Consider the following 23,429-nt stretch of genomic DNA (forward strand, 5'->3'; position numbering starts at 1 on the left):
CATTACCATATTATTCTCCCAAATGCTCCAAAATTCCCTTAAGATCTGTTATCATACAAATCTCATTACATTGCTCTTTTGAATAGTTCTTTTAAAACATTATTTGAGGGCAAAATAACATCTGTTTGTACATCAGTGGTGCCAGAGCTCAGAAAAACAAGGTAGAGTTGTGAAGAAAGCATGTCTCTTTGCTTACCCCTGGGAGGATCTTCATGTTGTGAAGAGCATTCTGTGCTTCTAGTGCAGCTTTACGGGTATAAAATGTAACAAAACAGCACCCTGCAATTGAAACAAAATGCTAGCCAAGAGAGAACACTATGAATCTTGACAGGCTGTACAGAAACTGTGAGTCCCACTTCTACCCTTCCAATGCAAAACGTATGACAAGTAGAAGAGGTCAGATGTTGAAATAGGCAGGTTCTACTGATTGTGACTGTTTAAAAGATTTCTAAGTGCAATAAAATGGGATATATTAAGAACTGATCCAGCATGACCGGTACACGATTAAAACAAACATTTAGGGACATCTGCCAAATTCCATTATCAAATTCAATGATTATTTGCTAGTACCAAAAACTTGCATATAACTGAACTGCAAATCCAGGTACAGCGTTTAGTTAGGATTTGATGTACACAAGTATCTGATGTACACAAACGACTAAGACCTCAGTTTTATATTTTATCTGAAACTGTGACTCTTCCAGCAACGTTTTGGTCCTATCATAGCATCACCATGATGCTCTGAAGCAAAACAATATTAATTTGATGTTCTGCTTTGCATTTATAATCTATACTCTTCAAGCATCCCCATCACTTCTGAGCTCTAAAAAAAAATTATGAATTTCCTCAGCTCAGCTAATGACTGGATCACAGTCCAAGTACAATTAGACACATACACTTAAAGACTGTAAAGCCTGGGCTTGCATGCACACCTGGTCACACAGAGCTCCAACACACAGGGATGTCTGAGAAAGCGAACAGTTAAGATTCTAACTATGTGAAAGCAGCTGAGACAACAAGTCTCACATGGGAAGTACAGAAGTTCTCACCTTTGCTTTGAGGAGGGTTTTGGCTCCTGTCCCTCAAGACATTAATTTCATAGACAGCACCATACTGTTCAAAAAGTTCTCTTAGATCCTTCTCACACCAGCTCCGTGGGACCTGACCCACAAACATCTTGATAGCATCTAGATCAGGTTGGTCTGGGTGATCCAGTGTGCCATTCATTTTCTTTGAGCTATGAAAAACACGAAAGAATTTCTAGTTTATATCTTTCCACAGATTCTGGATGCTATTGCAGCTAGAAGCAGCATGCTTACAGCAAGATTAAAAAAAAAATATTTCTACACATATATAAGTGTATATGATTAAAATATACATATAAAGAGAGACTCTTGCACATTCCCAGTCCTGCATACCAGAGAATATTCAGAAGCACTATTCACATTCATTGGCAAGCTGTGTACTTGGAAACCAAATACTCTACACAGCTGTTTAAAACTTCTCTGAACATTTGTTCCTATAATGTAGTCAACATCTGGGATTCAGGACATAAATCTGTTGAGATGACTGAAAAATATTACTAGTTCAACCATGTAAGATTTTACAGAAAAAGACACCAGAACAGGAAGGAACCTAAACTCAGTCTACCCACAGACTACTGAAGTTACCAGTAACGACTGAAAATGAGAGGATAACATTTTTCTGTTGTTTTTAAATGTGACTATCTGGAAGTGCTTCCCAGGGTGAAGATCCATCTTAAAACACAGAAACAGGTACAACTGAACAGATGAGAAGCTTCATTAAAGGTTTACAGGGCAATAGCTCTTTGTGAAACTAAGGAACTTTCAACAATATCTGGCAAAAAAACAGGCTTAGGTTGTACATGAACAGGTTGGGATTGAGCAATGTAGTTAGACTGAATCAAGTTGAGTAATGGTAGCATGTTAACATAGAAAAAAAAGTCACTTAAACTACAACAACACAGAAATTTTGAGAATGGGAATCTTCAACAGGCTTCAAGGCATTACATCTAGCCATACAAGCAGTTTACAGCCTATTCATAAAACCGTGTTATACTCCACCCAGCTAGTTGACAGTCATACACTGCTTTCTGTATTGACTCCTCATTGTTTGCCAAGTGCAATGTGAGGTCTTGTTATCGGTAGTCACAGCCTGGTATACCACAAGACCTATCTCTGTGGAAGACTGTAACAACATCCTATTGTAGCTCTAGTGATTAGTAGGTTAAAATTGCTGACCAACCCCTGCATAATCTAGAAAGGGCATGGAGAGTGGAATAGTAACTATACAATGATTCCCCCCGCCCCCAAACTCTTTATTGAAGAATACAGGTGACTTTCTTCCAGAGTAGTCAGCTCTCTTCATCTCTGCTTTTTCCTTTGAAGATAGTTTTTGAATAGCTTATTAACTGCATGTTACAGCAAACAATGTTCCTCTCACTGTCCATCTGCAATCACATTCCTCCCTGAACAGAATAAAAAAAAAAAAAATTCCAAACCAGGTGATGTGTAGTTATTTTTTCCCCTCAATATGCTGCTGTTCAGAACCTAAGGAAAAAACTGATGCCAGGGAAAGCTCATAATTTTATAGCTGTATGAACAGACCTCAGAAACAACAAAGCTTCTTACTAGAAGGGAAGGAAATAATCATAAATCCTTTCACTCCTCTCTACCTTTCCACTCAGAAAGGGTCAGCACTTGTCTAAATAGCCAAGGCAAACAATACCTTTTACAAAGAGGTAAACTACCTCTTTTCAGTCCAGTTGAGAACAACTGGAAATCATTTACCCTCTTCCAATCATAATTTTCAGCCCTGCCTTCTATGCCGTGGGTAGCTTCAAGAGCATAGCATGGCTCCTGTTAACTGAGCAACTCTTAACATGACCTCAGCCGTATTCAAGGAACCTTTCATTCCTAATTAAAAGGTTTAGTCTGGAGTCATTAATAGGGAAGAACAGAAACTATTCTCCCAACAATTGATTTAAATAACTGATTTTATAATATCAGTACCTGTAACATACTATACACAGTACAGCCAAAGAGCTTTACTCCTCCTTAGCCCTCATCCCTAAAATTATCAGGTCATTTTTCCCCCTCTATCCAGAATCCAATGTCAATTGTCAATGCCCAGTAGGATTTCTTCAAGAAAACAAACTGCAGGCTCTCCTGTCTCTCTTCCCCCCCCTTCCCCCCGCCAAGGGGAGCTCATCAGACAGCACAGGCTTCAGACACAGCAATTCCAACTATCACTTTAGTTATAAACTCAGACTTGAAGACAAAATACTTACACAGGGCTAGCATTCAAGGAGCAATGGTCCACCATCATCTCTGGGAGGAAATCCAACTTGAACGCAGCCATCACCTCAGTTTGTGACAAACTCCTAACACTAAATCAGTTTATTGCCTAACCCCCAAACAACACCACTTCCAAAAGTCCTGCAGGTCTTAACACTCAGCCACACAAAAAACACTCAAACCACAGAAACAGAAGCTCAGGGAGACCAGCAATAGACACCACAGAAACAGGCTGGACTGGGAAAGGGACATGGAATCCCAGATTAAAAAGGGGATGTGACCATGTGAAGGGAGGCTCAGCTTAATACACAATGAAAATGCTGATGCACTGGGCTTGTTTTGTGCAATTTTCCCTGGCGAAGCAGTACTGAGTGCACTGTCAGATAAACAGAGTGTCAGATCCATGAAGATAGCAATGGGTAACAGAGCAGAAAGAATACAAACTCCAGTCTTTCCATCCCCAACTAACTCCTTGCCTCCCAAAATGGCAGTCCAAGGCCTTGAGGTTCAGACAGACACTTCCCATATCACCAATATTAAGGTGTGAAGTCAAGAGGTTCCTCCACCATAAACATTTTCAATGGCTGATCTCACTCTTTTCACCTTGTGCACTATTTTTGACACTGTCCTAACTTCTAGGGAGAAAAGTGCCAACTAAAATGGTTCTCAGAACCTGCCAAAAAAAATCAAAGCTAAGAAGACTGGATTACTGAAAAATTCCTTAACTGCCACAGAACATCAAAACCTATTCCTTTTATAGGAGCAAAACACACATTGTTCTGGAAACAATACTTTGCCTATCACACATCTATAAATCCAGAGATATACAGAGCCTATAGATGACATAGGAAGGGAAAAACACAGTGATTTGATGAAAACTGTTTTACAGTCTTTCAAAACACTGATCAGACCACCTCAGTTGCTTCATCGTTAAAACAGAAATAACATGTTGATCAGGGAACTGTGAGGTGTATTTATACAGACAATACAGACCTCTTGTTAAATTTTCAATACCAAAACTAATGGGGAGATAATCTGGGTAACACTGGATGCATTGGGAGATGCAGAAATACTTGATTGCACAGAGTGAGTGCTGCAGAGGCAGCTGGGTGCGTCCAAGCACTCCAGGAGGGATAATTAATTCAAGTCTAACATGAATCCAGGTAAGTCTTACGTATACGGTTGATACAACCACAAAATAAACCCTTAGAGCATCAAGGAATGCATGCTGGGGCAGCTACGATCACTTCTTTCTTGTCTGTCAACGACTGCAACATGCACTTGCAGTTATTTAGACTGGCCAGTATATAGTATATACAGCTTCCTTTACGCTTGCATAGTTACAGCATGTCAATTATTTTTTCATAAATAACCATTTCCAACTTCCGGGAAAAAAAAGAAAGAACGTTTCCAATCTTCTGCCTACAGTGAGGTTAATTATAAGTTATTAAAAGGAGTTAGGCCTCGTAATACAAAGCGATATGCATGTTACTGCAAAACAAGGGAGGATGTGAGTTTAGCACACATCAGATATTCAACAGTAACTACTTCATGCATGCTCTTACTATGTGATAAATGCAAGCAAGCTTATTCTTTAATGCAAAAGGTGTTAAGCTACCTGCTAAGCACCACTGTTAAGAGCATGCAAACAGGCACTAGGGAGCACAGGTCCATTTATTAGCTTTCAGTAAATTGTTCATATCTACCTTCAGACACATCTTACACACTTCCCACTTGAGAAATGCCATGTTGTGTAAAACACATCATATTCAAATGTTAAATTGAGCCTGGAGCCCATTTTATGGACTTCTCTAAAATGAGCCCACAGAGAGAAACACTTCAGATATATACGATTAAAAGAGCAGAAGTACGGTGAGGTTCTTGCCACTGTTCACATAAATCTACAGACCAACACTATAAATTCTGGTCTTACCTACGAAGACCAGAATTCATTCCTTCTGGTCTTCCAGTCATCTTTAGCCTTTTTTAAGCAGCCAGTAAAATACCCCAGCAGCCATGCTCACTGTAGGTTTGATGAAAGATGATGCTGCAACAGATACTCTAGAAAATGGGTTTTAAAAAGCTTACTGAGATTGATTAGTTTACTGAAGAAAATCACTAAGTCATTATGATTTGATCATACACCCACCCTTTCCCTCATTTCTCTGCTCCTCAAAATGGAAGTCATATCTGCTTGTTCCATTAAGACAGCCTGCAACAAGTTACAGGCATTGTCACGTTGTTGTACTCCAGGTCAAATTCAGCCTACTGGCTTTAATAATGAAAACATTAGTTTTGTGCAACTATCCTGCTACATACTAGTTTTTAATTCTTGTTATACTTACTTTAATTTCTCCTGTGATGTGCTCACTTCATTTAATGAGCAGTGCCAAAAATATTTCACATGCTGTTATGTACAATTTGGGGGAAAGAAAGAATCAATACTAGAATGGTGAATAAATACCTGAAGGTATGCTAGCCAAGACTCACGTGCCTCAGGGTGCCATACTTCTGCATTAATGACGGCAATTTCAGTGACAAGCAGGTTTGTTTTAACATTATTTAGCTGAGGCATCAAGCTAGTGAAATTAAAAGACTTACAGACTTCACTTGTGAAAATATCAGAAAGAGTAGGAAAAGATGGTATTTCACTACTGCACAGAAATAAGAAAAACTAAATGAGGAAGCAGTGTTTCTTTGAAATTATAAAAAACACAAAAGTCATGCTAGCCATTGCTCACAAAGAAAAAAAGAAAGAAAAATAAGAGAGCTAAACACACTTATTTTTTGCTCAGATGTCAAATTCCTGCTGGCTTCCAGATCCATTCTTTGACTGTTTCTATTCAAAGGATAATGGAAACAATGTCTGAAATTCCAAGCTCTATGGACTGTAGCTACACATTTAAATGTGGTGCTAATCTAACAATATGAACATTTAAAACTTCTACATACTACAAATTAAATCTCACTTTTTTTACACTCCCGAAGCCCTAGATTATGCTGCAGAATATATCGCTATATATGCTCCTCAGAGATTGCGGAGTATAAATGCTCAAAGTTTTGCTTTTAAGTTTACAGAAGTACATCACATCCTCGGGCACAGAACCTAAAAAAACAAAAACCAAACCAAAACAAAACCCCAAACAAACAAAAAAACAAACCCACAAAAAACCCAACCCACAAAACAAAAAACCTGTGTCATATTTTCTTTCCTAAGAAAGTCTTGTTCATTTCAATGAGCAATAAACTCTGAAAGCTAAAGATAATACCATCTTTTATTTTATACAGTCTGAACCTCAGACAACATATACAAATCTGAAGCTGAGGGACTACTGGGATGGTGAGAGCCAACTATGGGAAAGGATGCAGGCTATGGGGAAATCAGACGCTGTGAAGCTTTGAAGGAGACAGGTCCTAGAATAAACTTCCCCTTGTATTATCTGTGCATATACAGATCCCTACAGTGTTGCTGAATTGCAGTTTTGTTTTTAAACAGATAACCCCTAGGTTACATGCATCAAAATATAGTAACTACCTGTCAGTATTTTGTTGTTTCATTGTTGATCATGTAAGCATGTGGTCAGAATGTTTTCTGCCTATGTTGAAATCCAAACTGTCTCCCCATGCCTCACTGGGTACAAAAAGCCCCTTACCTAGTTGCCAAAACTGCAGTTTCTTCCTCTGCCAATCTCTACGACAGTTATGCACCGTGAGTACACAAGTCTGACACATTCAGAATGTTGAATTTACCATCAAAATACATGAAGTTTTGGGCTGCCTACAATTCAGATTAAACTAACCGAAAACCATGTTTGTTTATATGAAATTTTTGTAGAGGTTCCCAGGTGGAGAAAAAGGATAGGAAGAGATGACAATTGCTTTCATCTCAGAGCTAGCAAAGTCTCACGGTGCTCTCTTATCCATTTATCCGAGAGCATTTAATTCCTCCATACTCTCCAGACCTAGATGGACCTTCACAAATTACGTGAGTAAAATTTATTCTAAAAATAGCCTATAATAAGCTTTTTTTTCCTCCCCTTCCTCAAAGTATTTCTGGGGAAAAAAAAAATATTTGAGGTAAATCAATACATTCTTGACCTTCTTCTCTGGTTTGTGAATGAAGTCCTGTTTACCTGTAGCTTCTACTCCAATTAATTCTGTGAAAGCTCAAAAGGAATGAATTCTAAACTTTTGTCTGACTGAAGAATACCTAGGACTCCCAGCTCTCTTCCAGCAGATGAAGCAGCAAGTCACCTGTCCCTCTGGCTTACAGGATGATGTTTTCTCTCCCTAAAGACTCTTAGAAAGGGAAAAATAAAATGGCAGCTAAACTTACCTTTTCATTTGATAGTAAAGGCAAATGATTCAAAGTAAATTACACAAAACCTATTTTGTAAAATGAGGGAATTGTGTTATTTTTCTGGAAAAGGAGGTAAAACTTTGCACTGAAGCGAACAAATTTGTTATTGTAATGAATTCTAAACAGCAGAGCTCATAAAAAGATAGACAGGAAACACACGCAGGTACATTTTCTTTTAAATTGTCTATGGGCTTCCTCAAATATATATGCTTCTTTTGAAAGCTCTACTGTTCTTCCTGCCTTCTTACGGCTCTGCAACATTCACATCAAACAGAAGCTACTGCCACACAATTCACAAAGTTGTAGTTTCCTATGTTCGTATGAGCAAAGCAGGAGACTGGCAAAGGCAAATTTGAAACTAGTAAGAGGGAACACTTCTTACTAAATTCATAGATAAAATAAATATTTAGTGGCAGTGACTTTTGTAATCCTGTCAAAGCTTGACAGGGTTTGAGCACAACTGGATTCTTGCAGGGATGTATTTTTCCACTTTATTTACTGCACATATATATAAAACCCAATTGTTTTTTTAAACAGATAACCCATGGGCTATATTCATCAAAACACCAAGCATAAGAACTACCACCTTCTAGTTAACATTAGGAAGGAACAACTAAGTAACCTTATCTTTAAACACAGACTAATCAATAATTATTAAGATTTTAGACCCATTTGTGTAATGCATACAGTACTAGGCATTATCTGAATAAAACCACAAACTAGACTGTGTCCAGTGTGGCAGTCTCAAGTTCCTTAGTCACCATGTTCTACCTTTCTAAATCAACACATCCAGTACAAAATCTTCATGTGAAAATACATATGGAAAACATTATTTGTATTAAAGCCACAAAAATTACTGCTTCTCTGTGGCAACTGAGACCACAATTACGAGGTGACAAAACAGTATATAAAGTCCTATACCTGTGTAAGTCTGTTGTATAAAGGGGTTCTGAACTAAGCTGGTCAGAAAATTGCTTGAACATGCTGTTTCAGAGGCATCAAGGGATTGCAAGCTGTGGTAGAAAAGAAGGATCTGTTCCCAGCTCTGTACCAACCTGATGCAAAAATCCAAGCAACTTCCCTTAGGTCCCCAATTTCCAGCTGTCACACAGGCAAAGCAGGACGCAGTGATGCTTTCCTGGGACACAGAGAACTGAGAATACTGTTTGCTATACAATAAACCTATACACTAGAGAGGTAACCCTTAACACAAATATGCCAATAGATACCAAAAGCGGAACTAAAAAAAGCTGTTCCTATGGATGTCTTTTACCTCCTTACAATAGATCCAATAAGTCTTAAGATCCTTCAGTGACTTCTACCTGCTTAGCGGTGAAAACCATAGCCAACAGCCAGACTAGTTCAGAGCTACTTGCACAATGATGGGCAAAGGGCAAGAGCTGAATGTTCTGTTTTGACCTCCCCACACTATAGATCAAAATACTTCTAGATTAGAGCACAGACTGCACAAAGACATCCAGTTCCTCCTGTTTGTTCCCCATGCTGCATGCATTAGTGCAAAGGCACTTCAAAGGGCACCAGCAAAGTCATCTAGAACACCAGGTCTTTAGATAAGCCAGTGACTTTAAGCCATCAACTAATGCTCTGATTGAAACATCTCTTACCTTAATGTAACAGCAAAAACAAGTAAGACTTTTATCTACAGTATTATTCACATGCCAACATGATGCCAAACAGTTCTGCTTTGACTGCCACACGTTTATTTGTCTGACGAGTCTGGATGGCCTTCTTGCTTTTATTTCAAACAACAAGCAATGAAGTGAATGCACATATCAACTGCAATAGGTCATATGTGGCTATTATCTTCTTAAGCAGCTAATATCTCCAAACTAACTTTTCAAATGACAGCTAAGAACACAAAATCTTTATGACTGATACAGAAGCATTCCTCCTCTGAGGAGGAAAGGAGATGGTAAAGGGTGGTAGATTTTTGGAACTCCTTATTGGCAGGATAGTGCAGATGCAATAAACTTACATGAGTGCAAGAACAGACTGGAAGAGACCCATCAGAGGCTACCAGACAAACCACAACAGGTTAGGTTCTCCTGAGCTGAAAAACAGAGAGGCTGAGACCACTGAGTCAGTTTTGTGGTGAAAACAAACACTATAGATTATTAGCCTTTGTGAATGGCAAAGATAGGTCTGCAACATACCAAAAAGCAGGAATATGCCTATGCATTTGTGCTGGGACAAAACAGAAAGCATTAAGGAAAAAAAAGAGTTGTCCTGTTAAAACTACTCAAGAACCAAACTATACTCATACTAGGTAAATGCTAATTAAAAATGCTCAGCTATTACCAGCACTATATTCAATCGCTTTAGTAAGTAACACCAGCTGCCACCCCCCCGCAAACTACACAACAAAAAAAACCCAAAACCCACACCTCTGGACTTCAGGAAATGTTACAGCACAGATAGTAACCAGTATATATACTTTCCCCTCTTTTTAAAATGCCTTGCACTTGCTTTCAATATGCCATCATACAACTGAGGAAACAATTCAATCTGTGGTATCCTCAATATCTGGCTCACTCCTGAGGACGACTTAGACCAAGTGGCAGACGGTAGCTCTGCAATACAAGAGCTTATCTACCAGGAACAGGTTACAACATCTGTTCAAATCCGAGAAGCCAAAAAAACTGCAAATAGGTCCTGCTCTGCCAATAACGATAGTAACAGGACGGCTAACAAGAACTCAGAACCACCTGAATTATCGGTCTTAAGACCCTCTTACAGCAGACCAGCGAAATTCACAAACTTTAAGACAGTGGCCTCCAAACTTCCTCAATTTTCCTCTCATCTCCCTCTGACACATTGCCTCTTCATCTCCTTGTCTGAGAGGGGACATGAGTGTGCTGTGAATATACCGACAGGGCTGTGGGTATTGGAATTCTGCAATGTGAGCGACCCACAGCTCTGCAGACAATGATCTGCTTCTCTAGGGCAGAGCAGCTGCACGATGCTAGCCTGAAGTTTACTTTCTTAGGGCCTAGCTGTCAGCTAACACAGCAGCACGAGGCTGCTAACCCAGTGCCTGACCCGCTGCAGCTATGTCTGCTACTTCAGTGATGATACTACAAAGGCCTGCACAGGCATTACCAAAAAGAGAAAAAAATGGAACAGACTAGCCATGAAACCGCCTCCTGGCGATGACCTCAAACACCCATCTCTGACCACAAAATTTCTCATTACCCTACGGCAACAAGGAATAAAGCAAGCTGATAGCCTCCAAAGCTCTCTGGCTTGAGATTACTCAAATATTTTTGAATTATTTTGAGGTACATCACAATTATTATTTTCAGAATCTGTATCTATTTAATTCTTTTTTTACACAAAAGGAGAAACACCAAAGAACTTCAAATACCACAAGTTTGCAATAGTGCCATTTACAGAGTTACAGACAACTTTGGTTAGTATTATTTACCTGGATTTTTCCAAAGGCAGCCAGTGTCTGCCCACCCTGTCTTCAACGAGAGTACCTATGCAGCATTAGGGTAATGGTCTAGTAGATTAGCACAGTGAAATAAATAAAAGATGTCCATGTAAGTGAATTCTTCAAATTGAAATATTTTCCTAGAAAATCCATCTTCTCTTTGGTGTTTTATTATCTCCTCCTTACACCTGTTCCCCAATGATATATTAAAGACTTCCATTAATCTTCATAGAAATATAACAAGAGGTACCTGGATTGTCTCTCCCTTTTAGTGCAAGACATTTTCTTTTCTAGCTTGACTTAAATTTTGTCATTAAAGTTCCCAACTGACCTTCAGAATAGCGATCTGAAATGTATATTAAATTTCTGTTTTTCCCAGCTAAATTTTGTTTATCTTGCGTATTTCCTCATTTTTTTTTCAGACTACAGGAATGGAGAGGGAGACAAAAAATCAGCATTATCAGCTATTTCTTGGTAGTAGTAGTGAATTTAAAACAAACAAAAAACCCCCAACCCCCCCCCCCCCCAAAACATAACAGTAAAACTTACTGTGATGCAAAGACGACAGCAAAGGTCTCAGAAGACACTCTATGAAAGATACTAGACACAAAGCAAATAAGCAGATGAAGCAAATTGCCAAAAGACCACATCATTAATTTGGAGCAATTAATGCATGATAACATATTAGACCATCTGTACTTCTAGAACAGATAACAACAAGTCTTAATACAGGCTCCCTAGAATAATTAATTTTGGCAAATCATAGACAAGGAGTCATCATCACGTTTATCCCTCTTTGCAAGACATTTTACAATTAATAATTAATATGAGGAAGAAGCATTGATATATGAATCCCAGGGCAACTGCTTTTAAAGCAGTAGTGTATAGGTTTCTTCCTCTTATTCTATGAAGACATATAAACATTAAAAACAACTACCAAAAAAAAAAAAATTGTAAAAGTTAATCCTCTTATCCTTATCTGTAAGTCGTGGGGGAGTTTTTTGTAAACAGATGCAAAATGTGTATTTCAGGTACTGTTTAAGCTCTATGGGAAGGTATGCAAAAGAAAATTTCAGTTAAAAATTATTATTTTTTTTAAACATCTTCCAACATTCCAGCAGACATAGTTTGGGAAGCATTTTGAGTTTTTGTCATCACAGTGCTAGAACACAACAATGATTATATTTCGCAAGAGACAAACTACGGAAATCTTAAGTACCTAAGAGAGATCTGAAAGACCTGTAGACACTTTGGCACTGTAGATAGAAAAAAATTTCTTGAGAAATTAGGAAATGTGGCTTGGCCACTATAGTAAGAGGAAATACATGCAGCAGTACAACACAGAACAGAAGACAAGGCAGGAAATGAGAGTGTAAGAAGGGAGTATGTGCATTTCTATCCTGTGAAAGGACAGAGAACTACTAAAAGGAGACAGGATGGAAGAACATTTAAGGCAGCAGGAACATTTGAGCGTTTCCCCCCCCTTCCCCTTTCTTTTTATTGACTGAATTCAGACCATGAGACACACAGAAAGTATGGATGATAAATCACACTTGCACTTCAACACTTAAATCTTCAGTAGAACAGAATAAGAAAACTAATGCTTGCAAGCTCTCATGTCCTGAAAGCAGAGGTTCAGATCCACTTACACTGCCTTTCCCCTGTTCCTCTGCACAAATGTTGTCTCTGAGCTTACAGAAATGACTTTTGTTTGTTTGTTTGTTTTGTTTTTTAAGATTAGCCAGAAGTTTACCTTCAGGTATTTCAGCTTTTTGCATAAGAAAGAACCCTGCAAGCAATTCTATGGAACAGAATACTTTAGGTCTCCTTCAACTTTTTTACTTTGTAAATACAAACACAAGACCTAGAAATCTGGTTTCAAAATAGGCCTGTATTTTGCTGTTTCTTCCTATATTATTGGAATATGCAGCTCTGTACTTAGTCAAAAAGATGCACTGGAAGCAAACATTTTGCTAGAGATATTTTTAAAGTATCAACTACACATATTAGGTTAGTTTTCTGCCACTAAAACACAGCCAGAAGTTATTAAGGAGCTGCAAATCCACTGGGTCCTGGAAAGCTCTGAACAGTCTGCTTGTTTTCAAGCCAAACATGCCACAAAGCACTACCATGGGCAAAGCAACTACATTTACACAGCAAATTGCTGCGGGGTTGCATATTGGACCCAGGGGAGACTACAGAACCAGCTATAGAATTCTAGGACAATACCACATATGAAGATTGTTGTATCACCCTACATGAGAACTACAGTGAATCAAAAAAGCCTTTAACTAACGTTTATTGCAAGCAACACACCTTGTGCATGTGTAAAGTAAAATGTTACTGCTTTTACTTAAGAAATGTAACATGTAACCTTAACTCAAAGGAACAAACTTCGTATTATTATTTTAAACCCTCTCCTTACTGAAACGTCTTAGAATAGCAGAGCTGTTTAATAATCTTTCTGAAGTATGATAGAGGCTTTTTTTTTTTTCTTCCCCTGTTAAGTTTCAAGAGATCTTTTGGACTAAACAAAGCAACAAGTCTCAAGTTTCATTGTCCTCTGCAGCCATCAGACAGTTGTGCAAGCCGTTTTGAGGAGTCCTTTAATCTCAGATTGTTTCTACTAACAGTACCAGATACAAATGAGAATCAGTTAATATTATACCACAGTAAAAATTCACTCACTATTTCTCTCTCATTTCAGTTTATCCAAATGAAAGCTTTTTGTTGCATGTTACTTGAAGAGAGTTCAAATGCAGCCCAGACAGCTCCAGGAGAGCACACTATGCAGTTAAAATAGTAATCACTGCAATAATAACTTCTACCTAGTGCATCAACTTAGAACATGGTAAGGTCTAATTTCCCCTGGCTCTTGGCACAACGCTGCAAAGGTATAGCTCCAGTATTGTCCATGAGCAGAGTGGAAGAGATTGGAATGGGATGTGGTATCCTGGAAAGACAAACAATTCAATCTACCGCATACATTGCGGGGTAGAAAAGACTAACAGATGCAACAAGGGAAGCTCCAGCATCACCCCTGGCACAGAATGAATGCAACCATTTTGTTATCTTGTCTCCTAATCAAAGTTGAGACTCCTACTGCGTATTCTGGACAAACAGCTGTGGTGGGTTAACCCTGGCTGGGCGCCAGGTGCCCACCAAAGCCGCTTTATCACTCCCCCCTCCTCAGCTGGAAAGGGGAGAGAAAATACAACAAAGGGCTCGTGGGTCAAGATAAGAACAGGGAGAGATCACTCACCAATTACCATCATGGTCAAAACAGACTCGACTTAGGGAAAATTAACTTAATTTATTGCCAATCAAATCAGAGTAGTATAATGAGAAATAAAACCAAATCTTAAAAACACCTTCCCAGTATCGGCTTCCCATGCGGTCACAGCCTCCTTCGGGCACCCACCTGCTCCCACGTGGGGTCCTCCCCGGGCTGCAGGTGGGTATCTGCTCCACTGTGGACCTCCCTGGGCTGCAGGGGGACAGCCTGCCTCACCGTGGTCTTCACCACGGGCTGCAGGGGAATCTCTGCTCCAGCACCTGGAACACCTCCTCCCCCTCCTTCTGCACTGACCTTGGTGTCTACAGGGTTGTTTCTCTTACATGTTCTCAGTCCTCTCCCTGGCTGCAGTTTCTGTGCCCGCCACAACTTTTTTCCCCTTCTTAAATATGTTATCACAGAGGTGCTAGCACTATCGCTGATGGGCTCGGCCTTGGCCAGCAGCAGGTCCCTCTTGGAGCTGGCTGACAATGGCTCCATGGGACATAGGGGAAGCTTCTTGCAACTTCTCACAGAAGCCACCCCTGTAACCCCCTCACTACCAAAACCTTGCTACACAAACCCAATACAGCAGCCACCCGCAAAACTTCGCTAGCTTTTAAGCTACACATGCAGGACCATAATGTCAGAGTATGTTTCTGAAAAATATCTAAACTTTCCAAGCCTCTAGAACCAAAAGAGAAACAGTATGATATACGTGCCTCAGCTTTCCTAATCAGCTAAGAAAATACAGCCATGTCTATCTAAAAATTTCCTCTTTAATAAGGTCTAAATAACCATTAGATTAGATACTATAGTAGGTTTCAACTTCAGGAAGAGCGAAGCCCAGAAAGACTGAATACTACTTTGATCCAGAACAGTCCCTCCAAACAAACAAATAAATCCATAACCAAAGAAATTTACATCTACTTTCCTGAACTATAAATGGCTTTAGAAGTATTGAGGAATAATTAACTTATGGCAGAACAGAAGTTCCTTCCAAGTAGACAAATCTACGATCTTTTAATGCCTATTTTCATCTCCATGCCAAAGACTTCTATTTTGGAAGGGGCTCAGATCTGCAGAAATTTTATTTGAACACAGACACATTTCAGGTAAAAACAGCTAAGTTGCTATTCTTAATCACACAACATGCCCACAGATCTGTCTCAATGGAGTTTTCATGAAAGCTTACCTTCAGGAAAACAAGAGGATCACCCTAAAGGAGGGGCAGGGCAGTAAGAACAATATGAACACTACAGTGCTCTCTATTCACAGATCATTTAAACAGTATAAAGGCATTTTTCTCCTCCAGCAGAATATCAGCATGGTGAATGTGGATATGACAAGAGTCAATACAGAAGCAGGAGTTCCTTGGTCTTGAAACTGTCAGTGCTCATAAGGCACTTTTAAGACAGTAATATTTGACAGAAGAATAACTGTTTAATCTGCTTTGGCAAAGTGGCATATAAATTTCCAAATACAAGAAGCAATCCCAAGTCTCAGAGTAAACTCTCTATGCAAAAACTTGTCCGGTTAAAGACGGCAGCTACCAGAAGAGTGGGGGACAAAACCAAGTGGTATTTCAAAGGCTTATTGATTCCTTATCTCAAAGCAAAGCTGACTCCTCCTCAATTTTGTTCTCTGTACCAGACCAGAAGCGGAATGCCATCATTTCATTCTGATATGTATATGTGTACTTAATTTATGGAGTTAATCATCAGAGGCATTTCATACTGGGCTGCATACAAACAATTTTACATACCATTACCAGATGTTCAAGAAAAGACAATCCTCTTTCATTTGGACACCTTTCTACATTCACATTAAGGAAAAGGAATTCAACTTTATATTGCTCTTAAGATGAGAAACCATGGATCTTGCACCAAATGGAAGCGTTCTGTTTCGTGACTTATTTTCAGCAACCATAAATTTGATGACTGTTTTGCTATTTAAATAATCTGATTGGTTTGTGCCCTGGGTTTGGCTGGGATGGAGTTAATTTTCACAGGAAGCTGGGAGGGGGCACAGCCAGGACAGCTGACCCGAACTAGCCATGGGAATATTCCATACTGTGTGATGTCATGCTCAGTATATAACTGGGGAGCAGGCTGCAGGGGTCAGTGTGATATCGCAGCAGGGGAAGTGAAGGAGCATCAGGTTCCATGTGGTGAGCAACTGCATTGTGCATCACTTGTTTTGTATATTCTTTTATTAGTACTATTGTTATTATTGTAACTTCTCTCCTTGTGTTGTCCCAGTAAACTATCCTTATCTCAAACAAAAACCAACCAAACAAAAAAAAGACTGTTGTAGTTTAAGCCCATCTGGCAACAAAGCACCCAAGGCCACTTGCTCACTCCTCCCCTCGTGGTGGGATGGGGAGGAGAAAATATAAAGAAAAAGCTTGTGACACAAGGACAGGGAGGGATCACTCACCAATTATGGTCACAGGCAAAAGACAGGCTCAACTTGGGGAAAAACCAAAACCAATTTAATTTACTACCAATTAAATCACAACAGAATAATAGGAAGTAAAACCAAATCTTAAAACACCTTCTCCCCACCCCTCCCTTCTTCCCAGGGACAACTTCACTCCTGATTTTCTCTGCCTCCTCCCCACCAGTAGCACAGGGGGATGGGGGATGGGGGTTACAATCAGTTCATCACACATTGTCTCTGCCACTCCTTCCTCCTCAGGGGCAGGACTCCTCATTCTTCCCCTGCTCCAGCGTGGGGTCCCTCCCACGGGAGACAGTTCTCCACGAACTTCTCCAATGTGAGTCCTTCCCAAGGGCTGCAGCTCTTCACAAACTGCTCCAGCATGGGTCCTTTCCACGGGCTGCAGTCCTTCAGGCACAGACTGCCCCAGCTCGGGCTTTCCTGTGGAGTCACAGACATCTTGGGGGGGCATCTCCCTGCTCTGGTGTCTTCCTCCCCGGGCTGCAGGGGCATCCCCTCCTCTGGCACACCTCCTTCCCCCTCCTTCTTCACTGACCTGGGTGTCTGCACAGGGGTTTCTCTCACATCCCACTCCCCTCCTTAAATACGTTCTCCCGGAGGCACTACCACCGTCACTGATTGGGTCAGCCTTGGCCAGCAGCAGGTCCGACTTGGAGCCGGGGAAGCTTCTAGCAGCTTCTCACAGAAGCCACCCCTATAGCCCTCTCCCTCGCTACCAAAACCCTGCCACACAAACGCAATGCATTTTGTTATTTAAGTAATCCAAAATTATTGATTCTGGACCTGTGTTTTGTAATTGGCAGAATCCCAAAAGTTTGAAAAACTAGGTCTAATCACAGATTAGTCTGTCTCAAAAGATACAAACTCTTCATAAAAAACCACAAATATAATGACCAGCATTCTCTTTCCTATCTTCTGTATGGTCCTAATGGAGCAGCAAAGGAGCAGGAATGGCAAAGTACAGAGCACCAGTCATTTAGGAAAGAAGTTGATTGTTTTGCAACACCCACAATGCCTGGAGACAAATGCCCTCAAACCAGTACTTCCAAACACAGAGGTCAATCACCAATTCTCTAAAAATCACTTGAAAACGAAGATGTTCCTGGATTTCTTAATCCAACTTTAGCTCTTTCTACCCTGATGAGCAACCTACGGAGACACAGGATACCCTGCACTTCAAAGACAAATTCGATTTTCTTTCTGATATAGATATGACTAAATCCTTTCCGATGTATTTATGAAAACTGTAGCAAATGTCTGACCATAGTAGAAAACAAGTGTTTCCTCAAGACAATATCAAACCTCAACTCTCCCTGGTTGTCTACAGCCTAAAGCACACCTTAAATATTTCTGCCATAGCAGAGGCGATTCATCAGAAGAGCAACTAGCACCACACTCTGAGCATGACAGTGTTACTTAACACAGCAGTTACAGGTCAATTGTCCTCAGAAGTGAACTGAAACTCTTAAGATGCACAGTTACAGTCTGATATATTTTTTTGGTACTCCTTTGACCACAGAGTAAATCATGCCAACTTGCTAAACTTGCGAAATAACAACTTGATCACAAAAGAGCCTTTTTATTGGGTTATCAAGCCGACTTTGTCTACCATGCAGTCAAAATACCACAACAACCAAGCATAACCAAAGGACACTGGACTACTCAGTTGGAAAGTGAATAAGACAGGAAGGGGGAATTGTCTCAGGTGTCTCATGAAACTACACCCTTACTGGACTTCAGGCATTAAGAAAATTGCACCAGAAGATCCTCGCATTTGGCTCCAAGCATTTTCACACTAGACTATGCTCCTATTCTGCTGCACATAATCAAATTTGTCTCAGCCCATAAGGAGTTGTTTCAGTAATACTCACCTTTAGGGTCTCATGTACTACAGAGTACTTCAGAATTGTTCTGGTCAAGAAATTACTATGAAGACACACATTTCTACTCTGTAGTTATGTTTCTAAAATTATTAAATTACAGATGGAGCTAAAGAAGCCTATTGACTTGGTACTCACAGTCCTAAGTTGTTAACACTCCCAAACCCCTCTAGCAGTACAAATGCAGGAAACTGCGAAGAGTTTAAGGTTCAGGGACCACTGCTCACTGCAGTGAAAAATGACTGCTTTCATCACTGAAAGTAAAAACAACTTCTCTCTAAACCTTTGAAAGGAAGCTCCAATATGTAACTGAGGGATACAACTGTAGTTAGTCCATACCTGCAGCTACGCACCTCGCTCTAGCTGTTCCAGTCTTCACTCTAAAAGGTAAGGAAAAAACAGACATTGAGTACCCCAGAGTTAAAATCAGATAATAACAATCATTTTAACATGAACTCCATCTTGTACAATGCTGAGGACTGTGAAAGTAAAGCATATTTCTAACAACAGAAGTCATCATGAGGTGGTAACAACCCTCATTAGACTCAAAAATGAAGTTACACATTTCAAAGATACAGAGAATAAATGAAAGGGTGCAAAAGAAAGGACTGCAAACATAACATGGCTGAAAACACAAGTCTTGTAGCTTCCTAATAACATTCAGTGGACTTATCCTACCCATCTGGCTTTTTGGCTCTTATGACAGAAGCAGTTACCAACAGCAGTACCCACAATCCTAAGCTCTTACACTATTTCAACAGCAGCAGCACTAAGAGATGACAATGAAGCTGCAGATGGGAAGTCTTTAAGATAGCATAGATGGAAATGTATGAAAAAGGTCTGAATTAGGGAACACAACTAACAACACATGGAAAAAAAATGTTATTTCTACATCTTAAACAAGTCATCAACCAAGAACCATACAGACTTTCTGTACTAGCACCTCATAAGTAGGGGATGCTACTCTGTGATTCAGGGTTCTCTTTCTGCAGATTCAGTAATTGACCCACAACACAAGCTAGCATATATTTAAATACAAACTTTGGATTTTTTAGTTCTCTGGGGGGGGGTTTGTTGTGATTTTTTTGTTGTTGTTTGGTTTTTGGTGTTGTGGGGTTGGGTTTTTTTGTTTGTTTTTTTAATACTTTCTTCTCTGCTTCCTCCTAGGTTATTTTGCAGAACTACACTCATGGTAGTCTAGCAGTATTTTACAGAAAATCCAAATCCATTTACCTGTCTACAGATACCAAACCAAAACCTGCATTTGTCTGCAAGGAGAAGAGTTATACAAGGCTATTTGAGTTCCCACATTTTCACTGCTTCGCAGGCCCTTCATAACCTTTGTTCTATATTCTTTGAGAAGCATGGATAAGTGATCCATATCCTCTTGTAAGTTGTCTTGTAATATTAATGTTTATCACATGCATTCATGCCCTCTTTTCCAGACAGAAATCTCTTGGGAATTTTTTATCACTATTTAATAATAATTTTCAATTGTTCTAATTTCTTCCTAATTTGTTCAACTGATTCAATAAAATATTATACCCTCTAAAGGAACACAGAATTCTAAACACAACAACAAAAAATAATTTCCTTATAATACTAGTTAAGAACAATAAATCCATGAATCCTGAGAAACATAAATCAGTTATCCAAAATATGTATTTTCAAAATTATGAATTTATCTCTTCTAGAATATTACTGAAAACTCACTATTGGTCAGGGAACACTTTACATACTTATTTTTGTTCTGTTTCACAATAACATTCTGGATGATGAAGCTCCTACTAGCAATTCAGGCAAATATGTTACCTGAGAGCACCTCCTTCCACCTCGCCCACATTCCTTTGCTTTTTTGAAGTCTAATTAAAGAATATTTGTTTATGGCCAAAAAATGGTCTCAGATTCCTGCTGACAGACCTGGCTTCAAAACATCATGTAACACAAGATTTTTGTTTTCTTCCTTTTAAACCTGACCTTTGCCAGGTATTTAAGCCCTATGGAAGTTGTCATAAATGCCAAGTTCTATTTCTGTGATAATCAGCTTTCAGAAAAAAAATTAAATACACAGCTCATTGATCTTATAAATGCTTAAGAATAAACTTGTAAACAACTTTTTAATGTTAAAAAGAAAATCTTCCCTTTGCATGAGTAACTATGTAACACTCTAGAGAATTAATTTAAAAACTTCAAAGGAACCAAAAGTACAGCTAACATAGCCAAAGGAACCCATAACTCTTGGATACCTTTGGGAAAAAAATATACACCTCACTGAATCAAAGGCAAAATCCAAGACAATAAAAACTTTAAAAAGCAAGCAGCAAATCTGACAATCACCTGTAGAAAGCCTGGGAGAATGCTCTTAAATCATAAATGTTTCTCAAAACAAAATTGTTTCAGTATGGTTCATTTAATTGCATGCAGAACATAAATAAATCAAATACTTTATCCAAGTTTATAGATCAGACAAACCTGGCCCAAAGGCCAAAGAATCTGACATATGTATTTCTTCTCAGAAGAAATCAGAACTTGGATACCTCAGATCAAAGTACATACAGCTGGCATGCTGCTAGCTATGTGTGTAGCATAGCAATTACTGTAATTAACTGACATGGCAGTAAGCTCTTGTGCAAACTGCAGATTCACCCCAGCCCAACGTTAGACACTGATAGTGAACTGTTTTCATAGTTGCATCAGTGTAGGTTCTTAGTGGGGACAGCAAAACAATTAACAGGTGTAAATTGGGACATCTCATCACAGCTTTTGCAAAGAAGATTTCTCCTGAAGTTGCCCCCCTGACTAAAGTCCAGCACAGTGAGTACAAATGTCACTTCCAACTTCTTCTGTAGAAAGCTGGGAGGAACCATGACAGCACCTGACAATTACACATAGAAAAATGAAGGTTTAACATTTAGATTTAACACTTAGCCCTGCCAGATCTAAGAGTGACAAAATACACTCTTGCTGATAAACAAACAGTTTTAACTTCTGGTATGCAATATAATATAAATAGAACTGCAGCTGGTAATGAAAACAAGTGGCTCTAACCACTAACTACTAGACAATGCATATAAGCCCAATAAATCCAGTGATACTGCTTTGATACTCAGTTGCAAAACTTCAGTCTCACCAGCACTTAGGACCATCTGTAAGAGAATACCAGATCATTTAATGGATTCTGATCAATGAAGTTACTGTCACAGTCAGCACTTGTCTAGACCAGTTAGTTCTGATTTCTCATTACATTTTCCAGGAATTAATGTTTGTGGGATGTCAAGATTATCACTGACAATTAAGGAGGCTAACAGATAAACCAGACCACATAGCTCAACCTCAGATACATCCTGGCATCAACGGTCTCTCTCTGACATAAATCAACATTCAGTCTGAACTCACTGCGGATTTACATACTTTCAAGTACCAATATGGCCAAAGTAAAAATCTGGAAATATAGAAATAACTATTTCTCTGGAGGAAGCGCAGGAGGGAGATAACGATGCATCAGAGAGCGAAGGAGCAAGTGCACTAGATAAATCAGATTACGAATACAGAGGCCTATACAAACCAGATTAAGTATCAATTACTGTACAGCTTAGGTCACAACCCACAGAAAGTGTGTCACTTTCTAGTAAACTTTACTAATGAGACAGCAAGACAACAGAGATAGCAATGAGAGGCTCCTACAGTGCCAAAACCTTATGAAGGAAGCAGCCATACTTTCTTATCTGAGAAATGCCATTCTACTGCTATCTACACCACCCAAACCTCTCAGCACCAAAAGCTACTTGCTCAGTGTAAGCCAACAGCTCCTAGTCACTGTGCCTGCTCACTTTATTTTTGCAGACAGGGCCATCTAACACTGTTTTCTTCAGTGTCACCAGCACAAGTACTAATGTGCGTACAGGTTAGCAGACAATCTGTACAGTTAGTAAGTAGACCAGTTAAATTACTCACAACAGCATGTTCAACTATCATGATATAAGTTTGTTCAACTTAAGATATAACAGGAAGAACAGAATGAAGAATAGAAGAGGTGCGCATTTTCGGACCACTGCAGATTAAGGAAAAAAAAAAAGGGGGGGGGGGGGGGGGGGAAGGGAACATTTTAAATGCCATGCTTTGAGTTACTGTAATGAGACCATCATAAAATACTTAACATTTGGGATGTAGACCATATCTGCAATGTCTGTTCCAGGCCCAGTAAGCAATTACAGCTTAAACATTCCCAAGGTTGATCATTAGTCTTACAACCCATAATGAAAGTGTCAAGAGACACACTTTGAGAATGCAAAACAATCCTATGGTCTACTGCTGAAAACATGAGACAGGAACTTAGAAGACATGAGTTCTGTTACTAGCTACAGGACTGAATAGCATTGGACAAGTCACTTTATGGTACTAAGAGTTTCCATTTGTACAGTATTATCATCTTATTTGTTTTCTTTGTGAAAAGGTATTTTGAGAACTAGTGACAGAATGTATTCAACACGAGTCACAGAGTATCATCACATTGTTAAAAGTGCATCTCAGCTGAAAACCTAGTAAATAATCTCATAAAAAAAAAAGTTTCCACAAAACATTTGCCTGTTAATAAAAAACAAAGAATCTCACCAACAAAAGATTTAAGCCTGCTATATCCTTCCAGATCATGGCATTAAGGGACTCTCAAAATACCTCCAGA

The 23,429-nt window shown here is 39.3% G+C and overlaps 1 protein-coding gene across 17 annotated transcripts in view; it reads right to left on the reverse strand.

The window, feature by feature from the left end:
- The window catches only part of CELF1 (CUGBP Elav-like family member 1), a 72,912-nt gene that overhangs the window by 35,581 nt on the left and 13,902 nt on the right, over positions 1–23,429 (reverse strand). For 10 of the 17 annotated variants that reach the window (XR_011324834.1, XR_011324835.1, XM_069784613.1 and 7 more), the window contains exons 1-3: positions 3,311–3,445; positions 1,050–1,237; positions 197–279 (exon numbers count right to left, since the gene is read on the reverse strand). Coding sequence is in view for 15 of the 17 variants with exons in the window: in XM_069784613.1 (XP_069640714.1) it covers positions 197–279; positions 1,050–1,237; positions 3,311–3,381 (342 nt within the window). In the remaining 2 variants the exon portion in view is untranslated. Of the gene's footprint in view, positions 1–196; positions 280–1,049; positions 1,238–3,310; positions 3,446–19,087; positions 19,129–23,429 lie in introns of those variants that run through there. The other 7 variants (XM_069784614.1, XM_069784616.1, XM_069784618.1 and 4 more) reach the window with 3 other exon arrangements.

The sequence above is a fragment of the Haliaeetus albicilla genome, chromosome 5, assembly GCF_947461875.1.
Source record: "Haliaeetus albicilla chromosome 5, bHalAlb1.1, whole genome shotgun sequence".
Lineage (NCBI taxonomy): Eukaryota > Metazoa > Chordata > Aves > Accipitriformes > Accipitridae > Haliaeetus > Haliaeetus albicilla.